Source organism: Haliotis asinina, chromosome 3 (genome assembly GCF_037392515.1).
Source record: "Haliotis asinina isolate JCU_RB_2024 chromosome 3, JCU_Hal_asi_v2, whole genome shotgun sequence".
Classification (NCBI taxonomy): domain Eukaryota; kingdom Metazoa; phylum Mollusca; class Gastropoda; order Lepetellida; family Haliotidae; genus Haliotis; species Haliotis asinina.
In genome coordinates this window covers 31857054-31874339 of record NC_090282.1, presented here as the reverse complement: position 1 = coordinate 31874339, position 17286 = coordinate 31857054, and the positions used below count along the sequence as shown (strand labels likewise).

The 17286-nt window shown below is 41.2% G+C and overlaps 1 protein-coding gene across 1 annotated transcript; it reads right to left on the bottom strand.

Moving 5' to 3' along the window:
* Nucleotides 1-1696: 1696 nt before the first annotated feature.
* Nucleotides 1697-6797, bottom strand: LOC137277814 (protein usf-like). Its single transcript, XM_067809752.1, has 2 exons — nt 6694-6797; nt 1697-2738 (listed from the first exon to the last, which is right to left on the bottom strand). Exon 2 carries the CDS (start codon nt 2721-2723, stop codon nt 2031-2033), a length of 693 nt encoding a protein of 230 aa, XP_067665853.1. The 5' UTR covers nt 2724-2738; nt 6694-6797; the 3' UTR covers nt 1697-2030.
* Between the last annotated feature and the right edge of the window lie 10489 nt (nt 6798-17286).

Sequence of the window (17286 nt, the reverse complement as noted above, 5' to 3'; positions counted from 1 at the left end):
ATTTTCTGTCGGTAGTATATAATCGTCGAACAGCGGTCGGAAGTGAAAATCTGGTTCAAGCGATCTGGGGAATAATTATGACATAATTACGCAGACGTACAATTAGTAGTACAGAGAAAGAACAGGGCCCCCAAAGGCACATATGATATGTAACATTTTCGCAAAATGCTTTTATAAGCCTAACGATATCGCAAATGTAGAATGACATGGCACATTTTATTCACATGTTTTTTTAGGTACATTAGATACGCCTAAAAAGAAATACAAAATAGTAAAAAACAAATATGAATATAAAATGTACAGATGAAAGATTGCCATATAAAACGGAAAAGCAAACATGAATGTAAAATGTGCAGGTCAATGACTGAAATGTGCAACCCTGTGTCTGGGTTTGTTGGTCTGGCAATTTGTAACGACCTTAAACAACTGAAAGTTGCAGACGATATTATGAAAGGAATTCAACTGCCCTGAGCGTTCAAATGAACAAATCGGGACAATCCGCCACATCGCACGTTCTGTACGCACACACACACGCGCGCGCGCACACACACACACACACATGCAAACATGCGCAGACACACGCACGCACATGCACACACAACGCGAACAGGAAGATTTTGAAAGGAGCGAGTTGGGTTGGGTTAAACTGGCACTGTGTTGAAGAGAGTGGATGAGTGTTCACCGAATGTATTCAACAGACACCATCAAGGCCTGATTACCAATCTTCACAATATACGGGTTCTAGACCGAGTCTGCATGAAAATGTCTACCAGGATCCTCCTACAAATGGTCGAACTATCGATTTGGGGATCCCCATACACAATTTAGGTGCAACACATACTTCAGTAAGAAATTAGGAATCATCTATTGCTTGCAGGACTGGGGTGTGCATATAGTCTCATTTGCTGGTATGGAAAGGTTATCGACTACAAGATAAAGCTTTGAGATCGGTGAAAGCGGCATTACCTCCGTTCACTCCACAGTTTCAGTGTTGAGGGGTCTGTGATTTTGAAGATAATTTTTCTTAGATTTGTTAGGTGTATCTACGAGACCGTGTTTTAACTTATCTATATGTATACCTCTATATCAAGTATTTCCATCCATATTTTGTTTATGTCAAATTATTTGCATCCCATGTGTTGTTAAAAAGTCGCGACAAAGTATATTAATCCAGTGTGTTGCCATATATCTTAACAAAGTATCTTACTACAGCGTGTTGGTACACATCTTAACAAGGTATCTTAATCCCGTGTGTTGCTATACATCTTAACACAATATCGTAATACAACGTGTTGCTATACATCTTAACAAGGGATCTTAATCCAGTATGTTGCTATACATCTTTACACGGTATCTCAATACGGTGTTGCTATACGTCTTAACATTGCTATATATCATAACACAGTGTCTTAATACAATGTTTTGACATACGTCATAAAGAAATATCTTAGCCAAGCGTGTTGGTTTCCATCGTAACAAAGCATCTTAATCCAGTGGACACATGAAGACCCGGACAAGTGCTGATATTCCGTAACTCATGCACGTCGTAAGAGGCGACTAAAGGGATCGGGTGGTCAGGTTTGCTGATTTGGTTGACACAGGTCACAATATCCCATTTGTGATGCCTGGATTGTGTGGTCCAGACCCAAGGTATCGATAGTGCTCTTGGAATGAAATAAGAACATCGCCACTTGCGTACACTGAGAGTAGTTTTATTGCCATCTTCACAGGCGTTTGCAGAAACTATTGACGCTGCAAATCATAGGTATCAAATTCATAATACAACAACGGAACTTTAATAAACTGTCAACATCGTGACGACATATTTCCCCATTCAAGATCTGATTTACTGAGTATACGTGTTATTTATCAACCAATAAATATTTGTATGTGTCACAACACTCAAGCCTGGAGATATGATATGCTGGTTGAAGCTCTGACTGAACAAAAACTTGCAACTCTAGAGTCAGTCATAACCGGTAAAAGGGATTTTAGTCCCAGAATCAGTGTGGATTACCAGAGACCGCTGTTTAGCTCAAATGCTTACGAAAGAAATCGTACATTCTTCTAAGGGACACCTTACAGGCTTCCTCGTTGTAGTTCGGGCCTGTTTTGTTGGTGAAGGCGTGACCAGCGTCGTAGCTGTAGAATTCATACGGTACTTTGCCATCATCAAGCTTCTTCTTGAGTTTCTCTTGGCATTCTGGATCTGAAAATCCGGCAACTGCATCATTAGCACCAAAATGGCATTGGAGGGGCTTGGTGATTTTGGAGGGGTCGCACAGGCCATCTCCACAGATGCCGTAGAATGGTGCTGCCGCCTCGATATCAGGGATCAGGCCTGCAGAAGCCATGCTAAGAGCTCCACCCATACAGAACCCTGTCACCCCGACTTTGGTGCAGCCATTTGTTTTCAGATACTGGACACATGCCGAGATGTCATTAATGGCGCCCTGCCAGTCCAAGTTGCTCATGAGATGATTTGCTTCTTCATTGTCGGTAGCTAGCTTGCCTCGGTAAAGATCGGGAACGATCGTGGAGAAGTTACCGTCTTTGCATATCTCAGCAGCCTCGTCTTGGATCTGCTGGTTTAAGCCCCACCATTCCTGAAGAACCACAACGCCCATCTTTGTCTGTGTGTTCTTGCAGAAGACAGCGGGTAAGGGGTCTTTGCCTTCTGTTGGGATTTTGACATTCACGGGATTGACGGCTGGGGCTGCCATTGTCTTTGACCCTTTCTGAAACAGAATAGAAAAGTAAAGGATTCAAGTATATACAAAGGAATATCTCAAACTCACATCTGGGCCTACTGGTTGGAATTTCTGAGTAGAACAGGTCTCCAAGCAGAGGATTATTAAAAGAAATTCGAAGCATGTAAGTGGAATACTTTCGGGTAGCCAGGATGGAGTGGTCACTGTTGATGACTTGGCTGTTAGCATCACCGTAGATGTTTTCAGGTGTTGATTCTCACGAAATTCGATGCCTCACTGGCCGCAGTGTTAAATAGTACTGTCACAACCAATCTTAACGGCGTCCTATATTCTCTTGAGTTGACCATCATCAGTTTGGGGATAACTTTCAGATCAGTCTCACTCGCAGTCTGTGATGTGTCACGGGCCGCTATGTGAAATATTTCTCAAGTCACCATCAATCTAGACTACATCAAACATACTCAGGATTTGACCATCATGATCAGTTTTAGAGACACCTTCCGTCTCACTTACAGTGCTGTTAACAATACTCCCAAATCAAAAGTGATATGTGCTCTGACACTGCGTGATAGTTTTGTTGGGCGCTTTTTCCACTACTAATTAAACCAAACTACCGCTGGTCACACGTTAGTTGTCAAGACGTGACTGCAGTATGTGAACCTGGCGAACGCATGAACAGCGTGCCTAAACTGAACACTGTTAGACGAGTGCATTATAACACTATGATCCGGTATGTTCGTGTCCCCGTTTGATCTATTTGTTTGACTGATGAGTAAAGGAGAGTCAGATCTTCACCATGAAATTCAGGGTTTCAGACTTCCATATTCTACCATCTGTACATAACATTGGTCTGTTGTTTAACGCCGCAGTCAGAAATATTCCGTTTATATGGGGGCTGTCTAAAAATGTTGAGTCAGACCAGACAACCCTGAGATAAACAGCATGGGGATCAGTCTAATGGGGACTGGGATACGAAGCCATCTATACATAACCCCTCAACAGTCGTAAAACGACATTTATGTGCGAGGTAAGATAAATAACATTGTGCACATAACATGAATATCTCATGCAGTGTAACATAAAATCTAACATTCAACGATAAATACAAGCATACAAATGTCAGTTTTGGGCTGTCACTAAGTGAGAAAAATAGACTATCTGGCAAGATAGGATCAGATTTAATATCTACTATACAACGTTATTAATCGTCTAAAATACAACTTACTTAGACACCTTGTTTGATTCTGACAAACATCAACCGTCATGAACACCTAAATAGATTAAGGCAAGGTCACTTACATTTTTTTAATTGTAGGAGAAAGGGGAATATCACCCACTGAAGCTCTGTTCAACAAAGCAGCGATTCATTCACCATCCCTACAAACAGATTCATTGCTCTTAGATACGTACCTTACAAGAATTAAGATTTCCCATACAAGTCTCCAAGATGTCTGACCTGTTCCTTAAGACACGGGCATCTATAAACTAAACCTAATTATTTTCCAAGAACGCGACTTATCGAAACCACGTGACTAGAAGTCCTCGCTTCAGCGACGTTCAAATACCACGTGACTGTTATGAACATGACGGCATGCGTTCGTCAACTCATTAACAGCACGTTCAAACCCTCGCCATTTTGCTTCTCGCACGATCAAAGTGCCGGTATTTCCTGCTCGTCGTGGAAGTATTTACCTTGATGTAGTCGTCGCTTCCTTCTGTGTAGTTCCTGCGGACGGATTATCAGCTTACAGGTACGAAGAGACACGCTTATGACGACAAAGACATGGGCGAGGAATTCCTCGCATTCTGACGTCTGTGGGTTGCACTGACTCATTTTGATGGCTTAAGTTTAGCTATGAAAGCATACTGAGCAATGGCTGAGGGCATTCATCCCAGCCTCCGTGTGACAAAGCAGAAATACCTTATGCGGCCGATATGCTGAAATGTTATTCGGGCATCTTTGTGGGCAACCTAATCTAACTGGCATGGTCGCAAGGTCATGACTGTCAAACGAGTTTGTTGCAACGAATAACGGCAAAACTGATTTCTCTCTTAGTTGGCATAAAGTGTTTGTTTATACGCTTTCCCGTTTGTCTTTGGCGATACATTTCATCATAATAGATCGTTATTTTGTTTTATCTTCCGTGTTAAATCCAGACATAGCTTGTTCGGTCTACCACGATTCTAACAGGATTTCTTAGCGTAGATGAACGTAGCTATAGCCTACAGTGAGTTTCATCATATCAACATTCTGCCTAATCTGGGACTCAACCCATTAAGGGACTTAACATATGCATATGTAAAAGAAAGTGCATTTTGGAATGCTCTCACGTGTCGTGATGTTTTACAAGTCATGTGACAGGGTTACATGAATGGTAAAGTATAAACTCTAAATATATATGTTTCTGCCTCTGGAGATCACTGCATTGAGCACTCAAAGTCAATGTTCGTTTACTTCTTTTCCTGGCAAATGTCCCCATTTATTAAATGCATCAAGAACATAGAGTCCCAGTCTTACACGTTCAATCGATTTTAGAGGAATGGCTTTGGTATTTTAGAGATAATAAAACAGATTAGGGAAATATTTATGTATTATCGCCAGATCGGCTCAGTGGAACCTATTCCGGTGTTCTGCTCACTAAATCGACCTCAAAACGACTTCAAACACATATTATACATATGACACATATTATACATATGACACATACATATGACACATATTATACATATGACACATTTTAAACATATTACAACAGGTGCTGCATCCATCACCACCTTCACAAGGTTGCACCATACGCATAGAGTTTTAAGAAGAGATAAATGTATGGTGGAATACACTATTTATTTGACTAAATTATAGAAACATACCATCATCGTAACCTATCTTTTGTCTGCGATCTATTCTGCTTTTAACATAGGCGATCACATTTATGTTTAGGATAAAACACATACTGATGTTTATCATTGAACGTGGCAATAACTTATAACTCCGGTACGGACAAAGCCAATGGCTGAAGGGATGGTGTAAATCCAACTAGGGTCCATGCAGGTAGCAAAAGTAAAGTCACCATGGTCCCTAGTGTGGTGATCTACCTTCAGTTGTTGACAATATATAGCCCATTTTTATATTGTATTGTTCTCAATGGTTAAATTATTTTAGATCTAATCACTAGTTTTACATTTTTCTCTGAGATATTCTAGTTAGTTTTACTGTCCTTCGTTGACACGGTTTTACAATGTGCCATTAATTAATATGCATTTTGTAATTAATCGTTCTCGTCACGATATGGCTGAAATACTGCCGATGTGACGATAAATTTTAACTCACTCACGGATCAGTCCTTCGTCAAAGGCGGCACTATATGCATGCTGTGTACTGTTGCGTCCCGTGGGGACTTTCAAAAACAGTACCCGACTCGGCCTCCTAAAGTTTCACTTAAGAGCTAATTGTATGAATATATGTTCAGTGAATACTCTGTATTTGCACTCTGGGCCACGCGGCCTCCAATGCTGAAATAAAGTCTCTCTAAACGGCTGAGACCGGCATCAATTTCGACATTAGTCTCACAAAAAGCTAACAAAGCTTAGTAAGACTCTGTTCAAGGCGGTTTAAAACCCACTTTTAAGCGTATACGTTGGTCACCCGTAAGGAGCCTCACGTTCTAGGCTATCTGGGTCGCAACATGACATTGCCAAAAGTCATGCCGGCTCCCACGTCACGATGCAGTGAATATTTGAGAGGTTAAATGACTACAACTGCCACAATGTATAATCTGCAAGTCTGTAAAACGGCATGCACCGGTAGAATGCGTGTCAACGCTGTCTCGCGTCATGTGATCACGAACAGGGAGACGTTAATATTCTTACTGGATAATTGATAATCTGACGAATAATTCCTAAAATGCATTATTGATGAATAAGTGTATCATTCACACGTGTTTCAGTCAGTCAGATCACCAAGTTGTCAACATGTTTTACTTACCTTGAAATGAGAACAAGCAGATCGAGAGAACACGCTACTACGATTTCTACTACTGTGGCTGTTCCGTTCACCTCCTCTGTTATATAGTCACGGGAGCATTCATTGATTGGATAAAAATGCCGCTACAAGCAGGAAGTGGTATTTCTAGGAAATCGTCTTCTACAAATAACACACGTATAAGTCATAGCGTTATTTATTGATGTGTGACCTCCCACGGACCAACAGACACCAGTAGTTAAGTCATGCTGAATACCAACGTGACATGACGGTGTAAATGTTTACAGTAATCGAACTATCCTGATTTTGTGACATGATTTCATGAAATCAAAACTCGTTGAGCTTTTATCTCATATGTGTTATGTGTAATACGTACAACATTTCACACTTAACTGACAGTTCGGTGTGAATTCGGTAACAACTTCACATCTGAATGTATCTCTAAGGGATAAACCCTCTTTCCCCTACTAATAACGTAGGTCCAAGTGTTTTATGATTTCTTTCAATTCCCAATGAAATTGACACTGTACCCGCTTCATGGCACACGATGTCAGTTCCGTCATGAAACAACCTATAACGATGAGTCTTTACAATAATGTGTTACTTAACACGTACACACTGCGAAGTAAATACCCCTTTCTTTCACTGGACAGAATGCAGCATGTGAGATTCATGTACTGTTTGAGTGCGTGAGTGCATGCATGTGGTTTTACACTGCTTTTAGTAATATTATGGTAGTATCACAACAGAGAACATCAGAAATGGGCTTTACACAAGTGGGGAATCGAAAGCGTGTCTTTGGCGTGACGAACAAATCTTTTAACCACTTCTCTACTCCAACATCCACACACACATACACACACACACACACACACTAACACACACACACTAACACACACACATACACGTGTATGTATATGTATACCCATTTGGTGACGCTATCGACCATTAGTTGGGGATAACAGAACCCTGTTCCGCAGCTTATCAATATTACTACTATTTTATACTATTACTATCGTATCTGTTATTGTATGGGAGTAATCTTTGCACTTATCTAGCTACACCTGAAGTACCGATGGAATATTTTCTTTGTTGTTATCTGTGTCTCAGATTGCAGGTTTTTAAAAAATAACATTACAGACAATCTCACCACTTGAACAAGAAGGTCTTATATAAGGGGTTCACAAACAACATTCTCGGTTATCTAGGTCAATTTATAATAGTTCTTATCGTTAACGGTGAACATCCTGGATGATGTAGTGGTTTTTACACAAGAAAGCACCCACACGCGCACACGCGCACACACGCAAACACACGCACCCACACGCACCCACACGCAAACACGCGCACCCACACGCGCACCCACACGCAAACACGCGCACCCACACGCACCCACACACGCACCCACACGCAAACACGCGCACCCACGCACCCACACGCGCACACGCGCACCCACACGCGCACACACGCACCCACACGCACCCACACGCGCACACACGCCCCCACACGCACATACACGCACACACGCGCACACACACGCACACACACGCACACACCAGCCAAACCAACTACTATGATATCTATGACAACACATGCCTGGCGTCAACTTGAATGTAATCAGGTTACAAGCTGAAGACCGCGGTCTCCCTGAGTTTAGTCATGGTGAAACCAAATTCTCGGTGGCATTAAACACGTCTTATACGGTGTGATATGACCGCAACTTTTTTGCAACGACATTAGTTACCTTGAAGGCCATGGCAATGTGACCAAACACCGTTGTTATCCGACGGCTGAACATTTCTTTACACTGACAATAACTCTTTTTGCACTGTTCACCAAGACGGGCCCGCTAACCTTGACATACGTGTTACGGCGACCCGTCCCAGTGACCGCATCATAAATCAGACAGGAGTGGATGATATATTCCTCACTAAAAGTTAAGCAATCAATTTTTTTAGACTCATTACATTTTCACTTATTGACATTGAAAATCGTGGAATGATACAATAGAAAGGTGAAACGCACACACAATTAACAAAATGAAATTAAATAGAACTGACCAATGATATACGTACAAATGATCAAAAGCATGAACCTGTGAAGCAGTGTCCGGCGACGCGTGTGACCACCATGAACACAAATGCAAGCCTCTAGATGTCTTTTTCATTGACCAAACGAGTCTTTAAATATGTTGTTGTGGAATATTCTTCCATTCTCTGTGTAACGCCTTTTCAAGTTCCCCCAGAGTCTAGGGGTGAACATGAATACCGCATACACGACCTCCAGTGATGACCCAAGCATGTTCAGGCCCCGATTTCTCGAAACAAACTTAAGTCTGAGTTTTGACTTAAGTTCAAGTTTTTGCTCAAATTTGAGAAAATGCAGGAACATGCATTTTCCAAAATGAAAGGAAATTGGTATTCAGCTCAAACACAGTAAACAATCTGAATTTGGTGGACATATTTCTTTAGTTGTTTGGACTTTTTTAGTCTATAAAATGCAGTTGAGATAAAAAATCAGCTGTTTCAAATTGTCAAACTCAGTCTGAGATTTGAGTTAAAACTTAAGTTTGTTTCGAGAAATCGGGCCCAGTGGAATAAAGATCAGGTGATTTTGCAGGCCAGTCCATGTGTGTGATGTTGTTGATCTAAATGTAGCCGCCACAAAATTTCCGAGTCCCGTGCTGGGATTCGAACGACGGACCTTCTGACCCGAAGTCGGACGCCTTGTCCACATGACCAAAGAGGTTAACCCCGTCAGCAAGCTACATAAACAACATCATTAACACCTCTTTCTCGAGCATTATCATCATGGGGGGACAATATCATCCACCCGCTTGTTGTACCAGAGGAATGATTACAGGCAGGTTTTAGCCTATCATTCATTTGATAGTCATTAGGGGTTGTGTATTCTTTGAATATTTACCTTTCAGTGATATGCCGACAAAAATCGCTGTCAAAATTATTGTACATGTATTTTAGGAGGTCATTCCCATTGTACATATATCTCCATCAAAATCATCATCACCACCCCAGTCATAAATAATGAACGGTCCCTTTACTCGAATTCCCGTGTACATGATATGCAAAAATGTCACTCTGAGTCCTATTTATTAAACCTGCTCCAAGTTAACCACGGTGGTCGTTAGATCACAGGGTCATCTGCTCCAACTATTATTATTCGGAACGCTGGCAAAGTTGGAATATTGCAGAATGGTGATACACAACCAACAAAACCAAACAAACTTAAAAGCGAGATTGTAACACATCTTCATGTCGCGTAACCAGGTGAGCAGAGAGGTACATGTACGTTTAAGTTTTTCTTAGGTACAATAAAGTTTTAAACGAAAAGTGCGGTATTTATGGAGAGCAAATCGCCCGGAAATATGGACAAGCCATACAACCATAAGTGCTATAACTGTTGTATTGACACGCACGTGCGTGACGGAACTGCCTCAATATAACGTCATACTTCTGTATGTTACGTGAGGAACTGCAAAACAACTGTCCGCAGTGAGAGGACAGCGGAGATGGGGCGTGATATCGCAGCTGTGCTATGTATTATGTGCAATTACTTTCACAGCGTGGTGTATCACAAGGACACGTCCTCTCAACCATCCTTTATATTTACTTTACATACACTGGTATGCCAAAGTACAAAGCAATGTCAAATTAGTCTTAGTAAGGACAGGTTAGTGTTGATTACAGTTCTAAACGGGTTGAGGTTAGTCTAACTCCAGTTCTGGGCCTACATTTTCGAAGCTCTCCAACCGCTAAGATAGTCGTAAGTGCCATACATTAGCATTAACTAATGCCAACAGTACTAATGCCAACAATACTAAACAAGTCTACGATTCTAAACAGCTAAAAGGTTTTTCTTGTCTATTTTTAATAAAATAAACAAGTTTGCTTAATAATTCTTTTTATCAAACAGTTTATGGTTGATTCAGCGAAAATCCTTCTTCAACTATAGAAAAAGGTATTCGCTTAATCGACGGTTGTGGTTCCGAACGATATCACTCAGATGGGTACTATGATATTAACATTACCACATGTAAATGACACTTCTGTCTTCCGACCAGTAGGTTGAACTTGTATAAACAAACTAAGCAATAGATACACAATGCCATTTAAAAAGTGGTCAAATGTAACATATGTCACATTTTCGATTAGACATTCTTAGTAAAGTACAAATTCTAGTCATGTACTATGGGACTCAACCAAAAAGTACTAGAATTTGTACTTTACCAAGAAAGTCGAATCCCAGTTATGACACATGTTAGAATAAGCAATACCTTTGAAACAATGATAACAAGAAACAATACTGTCACAAAATAAACTTCTAATATTTGTGATAATCCACCCAAACTCTCACCAAATGTGACCAATGCTTGACAAACTTCATCCCTTACTTTCATAGGTTTGACTTTGTATAGCAAAGTAGCTACATAGTAGCTATTTCACTGCAGTAGTTGGGGTGCCTTGGACGTTGTCAGTTGTCAGTATTATTGGTCAAGGGTTGACCCTGGGACAACAAAGTACGCTTGCGATATTACGAAGAACCAAGAATTTGAGCTACAAGATTTTAGGTTTGCTCTTACGGCCGACATAGGTTGCTGTAAGTCAACAATGAAACTTCATTTGTTCGAGTTACATTCTCCGTATTTTAGGGAGAGTGGTGATATATACTGGCGATAAAAGGAAAGAATATCACCATGTTTCTTGGTAGTTCAAAATGAAACGGTTTGGTGGTGTTTCCTGGGTCACGTTCCACAAGTGACCGTACCGCCAAGATGATAACATTGACTTACGACTGTCGTTGCACAACGATTTCTTTGAGGAACGGGGACCTGATGGTTCAAGTCACACCCAAAACGTGGATTTGATACCCAACATAGGTGAAGCCCATTTCTGACACAGAGTTCCAGATAGGTTTCCAAGCAATTGGGTATTTACTCCCGTGTCTGTATATGTATTAGTAATTTCATTTTTGAGGATTAACTAGCATTTTGTATACTCGCACTAGTTTCAAGAACTGAGTATTTTTACTCACAGTTTCCCATCCTTCTAAATATATAAATATAAATGCATCTCAACAGACTTATAGTAATTTTTGGCAGCCATTTCTAGGTACTCAACATGGAAGTCACCCGGACAGTGGCTATAATGTTCGATGTATACATAGGCATCGCCTACCATTACCTAATGCTGTTGTAGAGTTTGGGTGCCAAGCCAAATCACACGCAAGTCAATTTAGTTATATGAGTGAAGTACACAAGGTATTATAGATTTGGATTTTCATGGATTTTAAGTGATTCTGACGCGTTTTCTGTACTCCCAGATTTGTAATTAATTGAGTAAATGTGATTTTTATTGAGTAAAATACGCAAATACATGCCTTATCTGGAGCTCTGCTGACATTTTTGAAGTGATATTGCTGGAATATTGCTAAAGGTTTAAAACCCACTTGAACTCACTCGTTCTACTTTAGCACTCGTATTTAGCGTCGCTTAAAGTAGGTCAGGTCGAAGTGACTATGACACTGAAGCACCGCATGTGACGATCACTGAATCGGTCATGGTTGGTTCCACACAGGATCTGCCTCGGTATGCAAATATCACGTGACACCTTTTTAATGCGAGTATATGACGTTATGACTGTTCCCGATCGGCAGTGACTCTCAATGAAATTGCAATGCCTGGGGCTTCATGAATTCACCCATCCCTAAGATCAACGTTGATAGTACAGGCATGTGTATCCGTGATTTCCCTCACTGTTCAAACTGGATAAAAAACCCATAATATATGAGAGAGACAGAGACAGAGAGACAGACAGAGACAGACAGAGAGAGAGAGAGAGAGAGAGAGAGAGGTTGGGTGATGAAGGATGACAGAAAGAGTTTGTGTGTCTGTGTGTATGTGTGTCTGTGTCTCTGTGTGTCTGTGCGTCGGTGGTTTCTTGTGATATTAAAATGAAACCATGTTGTCATTCGAAACAATTTTGATTATGGCAGTCAGGGCAGAAGCGGGCCAGCATTAACCTGTTGCCTCATATATACATATATACTAGCCTCTATACTTTCCCCCAAGCGACAGAGAGTAAATAGCTACTAGGGTTACCTCCTCCTGGCCATGTGCTTTTGTGCTATATACAACTATTAATAAACCTGTGAAGCTGAACTGTGTCTTGTGCTCAGAAGACACGTATGTGCGGTGCGCCAAGCATTTTCACGGTAACAACGTGCTGATCGCTGAACTTCACAAGCGCACATTTTGTCTGACAATAACGCCAGTGGTGGAGAAGATGTCCCCATCGGGCACCCCGAGCAACATACACTCGTCAATGGCATTCCTCCGCTAAAACCACTGATAGTAGATTCTAATATATAGTAGAAAAACAGAAATGTGAGAATGTTGCAACTTTGAAGTGACTCACTAACTTTGACAAATATTATCAAGTGACTGTTTCCACACAGCATTGATGATGAGGCACTCATGATATACAATGGCATCTATATCACTTCAGGAAATGGAAGAACTGTGCAAGACACTGTTACAATATGTGGTAGTTTTGTTATCACAGAAATTAACGACTATCAACAAACGCTGTCCTGCTGAAGCCGGAACATTTGAAAACTCTCACTCATCAATAAGAACACTTCTGAAAACATACAATTATTGTGACAATTGCAACCCCTCAATACTACGAGATAGAAACACAACACTGTGTACTGAGAGAAAGATACTTGACTATGGACCGTGCTACTGATATCTGCAAAGCTGCAGAGTAGCCTTGAAGTAGATACCCAGAGAGCCGAAATGTCAAGGAAAATGAAAGGTAACAGTAAACAGACGACCCCAAATAGAAGTTACTGGCTCGTTTTCTCGAAACAAACTTCAGTTTTTGCTCAAATTCCAAACTGAGTTTGACAAAATGAAACACCTGAATTTTAACCCAACTATATATTTAAAAAACCCAAAACATACATACTTTATTAATCTATCCACCACACTTAAGATTGTCTACTGTGTTTGAGTTAAATATTGATTTCAGTTCATTCTGGGAAATGAATTTTCCTGCGTTTACTCAAATTTTCGTGAAAACTCAAACTTAACTCAAAACCGAGACATAAGGTTGTTTTGAGAAATCGGGGCCAGGTGTAAGTTTTGTGACAGATCACATGACCTGCATGCCCGGTATGGCATAGAGTAAACCTGTGACAATTTTTTCCAGTAAGTGCCCCAATAAGACCTCTCAAAACTCGTTTCGTACCAAGTTCGGAATGCACGATGTGAAGATGACACTGATGAGAGTGATTCAAAGGGGTGGATCAGAGTGGCTGAAAATCATGAACACTGTTTTGAATGTTAACGCTGTTGAATCCTCATATAAAGACATTAAAGTGAAAATGAATATCAAGGACCAAGATGTGATCTTTCTAGTGGATACCGAATGTTCTGTTAATATTCTTCCTGTAAAGTATATTGATCAAGCTGATATCAAGTCTGATAAACATTGTAGAACGCGTCTTCACCGTGTCGGTACCAACACCTAGTCCCACATCCATAGTGGACAATATGCATTAGTATGAACTTGGCACTTTCCATGGTGAAGTGCTTTTTTTGACACGCGCAGATGTTTTTGCAAAACTAATGCCCAAAAAGTGAATTACTGTTGCGTCAGACGAAGTAACGAGATCGGCCAACAAATATGACAGTCATTGAGTCTGTTGATAAACCTGCACCTTGCGTTAGTCAAGTGGCAATCACCGAGAAGTCTTCAGGTGACATCATGATTTGCCTGTATTCGAGATCACTCAGTCAAGCTTTGTGCAAAAAGCATTTCACAGTGCCCGTCCTTGAAGATTCACTTCACGAGTTAGGTCAGTTTCGTGTCTTCACCAAAGGAGACTCAGGTACAACTGGACGAGGAGTGAAGTACGATGACGACCTTTCAAACCTGCTTTGGACGCTCTTGGTTCAAGTGACTTCCATTTGAAACATCCGTTCATCGGCGGCATTTCAGTAAAAAAGCTGATTGAGAAGATTGATGGTATACCCGGAATACTGTGTTTTGCTCATGATGTTTTGATACCCGGCAAGGATGATGAAACCCCTGACAGGAATCTTGAGGAATTCCTTCAAGGATGTGATGGGAGCGACATCAAGTTGAATGGAAACAAACTTGAACTCCGCATGAAGGAAGTGGCATTCATTGGAAATAGAATCTCTAAGGAAGTCTACATACATTCTCTACCCACAGAGGTTACTTGTCATATCTTCATACGAACCTCTGTTCTAATGTGGCCATATTTCGCGGTTCTCATAAAATCCCCTAGCGGCAAAAAATGGCAGCAGATTTATCTCCCTTTTTTCTGTCCAATCAGAACACGTGTTACATCGACTTAGATTCAACTTGACAAATGCAAGCAATGTGGAGAAACAAATATGACATGACTGAGTTATGTCTAGACGAAACATTTGAGTATCGCGCTCGGGAAGAGGTTCTAGTTTTCACGATGCATCCGGAAATTACCGAGATCTTGCGAACGATCACTTTTGAAACAAGGTCGCTGATTGCACTACTAAATCTGATTGCCTCTAATCACGAGTCTTGAATACTCGCACCACGAAAGGATCGTATTAGAACAGAGGTTACGTAGGAAGATGTGACAAGTAACCACTGTGAGAAGAGAATGGTCTGCATACTGATCCCGAGAAAGTGAGATCGAGCCATCCAACATATTGAACGCCCTTCTGATGTTAAAGGACTCAGACACTTCCTCGGTATGACCAACTAGCTTTCGAGATTTCTTCCACATTTTACAGAGATAAGCGAGTCTGTCCGTAGTCTCACCAAGAAAGATGTTTTTGGAACTGGCCCGGTTTTCTGGCCAAAATATGTTAAGTGATATTCGATAGTCCATAGGGTCGTGTGACAACTGTGCGACCAGTGCTGCCAAACATTCTGCCGAAATTCTCCACATGCATAAAGTTCCTCATCGTCCGTGGGAGAAAATGGGTGGTGACCTGTTCCCAATTCATGGTAGATCATACCTCATAACAGTGGACTGCTTCGTTAATTTCGCTGAGGTGGACTAGTACCTCAGATAACCAGTAATGTAGGGGTTACGAAGATGAAGCATCACTTTGCACGTCACGGCATACCAGACATAGTCGTGACAGATGGAGGTCCTCAATATGCCTGTCCTAGGTTCGTGTGACATGACTGAGGTCGTCACAACCAGTGACCCAGAGATTGCAGTATTCAAACTAACATTCCTCCTTATCGGTTGTACCAACAGTAACTACCAGTGTTCATAGGTGAACTGGGTGCTATTTCTGTTTATCACAACGACAGCAATTACAGGTAGATGGAAGAACGGCTTTCAATGGGCATACTTGAAAAGGCGGGATTCTTCCATTCACGACGATCGGATTCTATGCGTAAATAAAACGCGACTCATTGTTGAATAAACGTATACATTGTATATAATGTTGTGGATGTTGCTGCGTGTATTCGTTAAATGTATTTCATCCATAACAGTATTCAGGTAGCAATGTGACTTTGGTGTGTGTGCGTAATTATGTGTAATATAACAACCTTTCGGCCTCGATCTTCGTGTCACTGGCACAATGTCAGCCACTGAAACTCTTATATTGTAGTTCTTGAACATGGATTTCAGACGCACATATTTTTTATATTCGGTTTTGTAGAAATAAATCAATGAAAGCAAGTGTTTAGCTTGTTTGTATTCTTGTTGATGGGATATCCGTGTCTGTTTTATAGCAACATGTCGCGGGACCACAATTTGGCCGTGTCGGCTGTATTACTTGCAGCCTCTAGACACATTACTGATAACTTTTAATTATAAAGTACACTCACATAAGATCATTCAGAGAGTGCCGTATCTTGTCCTGTAACTGACGCTATTTCTATCAGTCCAAGACAAAATGAAGTCGTGGAAAGAACACCTCAACTCACTGAAACACAGTCAAACATCAGCCTGTTAACAATGATCAGCATCGTATCATGCAATGAAGTACAAGCTGCTGGAGATATTCCGCTTGCTGACAAGACTCAACACGGACGTTGAAAGATCAGGTGCAAGAAAAAGCCATCTATTGTTGTCTGAAACAAGGCATAGATAGTATCAGCTTTCCCGATGCGGAACATTTCTGTACGGCACTGCAAAAATCATTGTGGTGAGTAGTATACAAAATGGGGTACGAATACGATGGCTGTTTCTTGAACACAGAGAACCTGTACTATGATAACTGCCCGCAACACCAACACCTCCTGTACAAAAAAAGAGATTTGTCTTCGGACCACATCCATGAAATATGCCTCCTTCTGGACGTACTCCGTGCTAGCGAGGTTAATTGGTATTGGGTCAACAAGGCTAGGACAACTCCAGATCCGACTTTCCAGGACTTCTACGATCGCTTGGGGAAGATCGAGGCTCGTGCGGAGCAATACACGACTCTGTTGTCGGCTTGTGTGGAGCAAACTGTGACGTTGAAGAAACCCACATGAATATCAAGAAGGTGAGGCTGATGGGAGAATCAGCCCCAAAGTAGATCTGCCTTTCGGTAGC

Bases quoted from the DNA above. Each gene is read 5' to 3' on its own strand.
- LOC137277814 (XM_067809752.1), bottom strand. From the start codon at position 2,723: ATGGCAGCCCCAGCCGTCAATCCCGTGAATGTCAAAATCCCAACAGAA.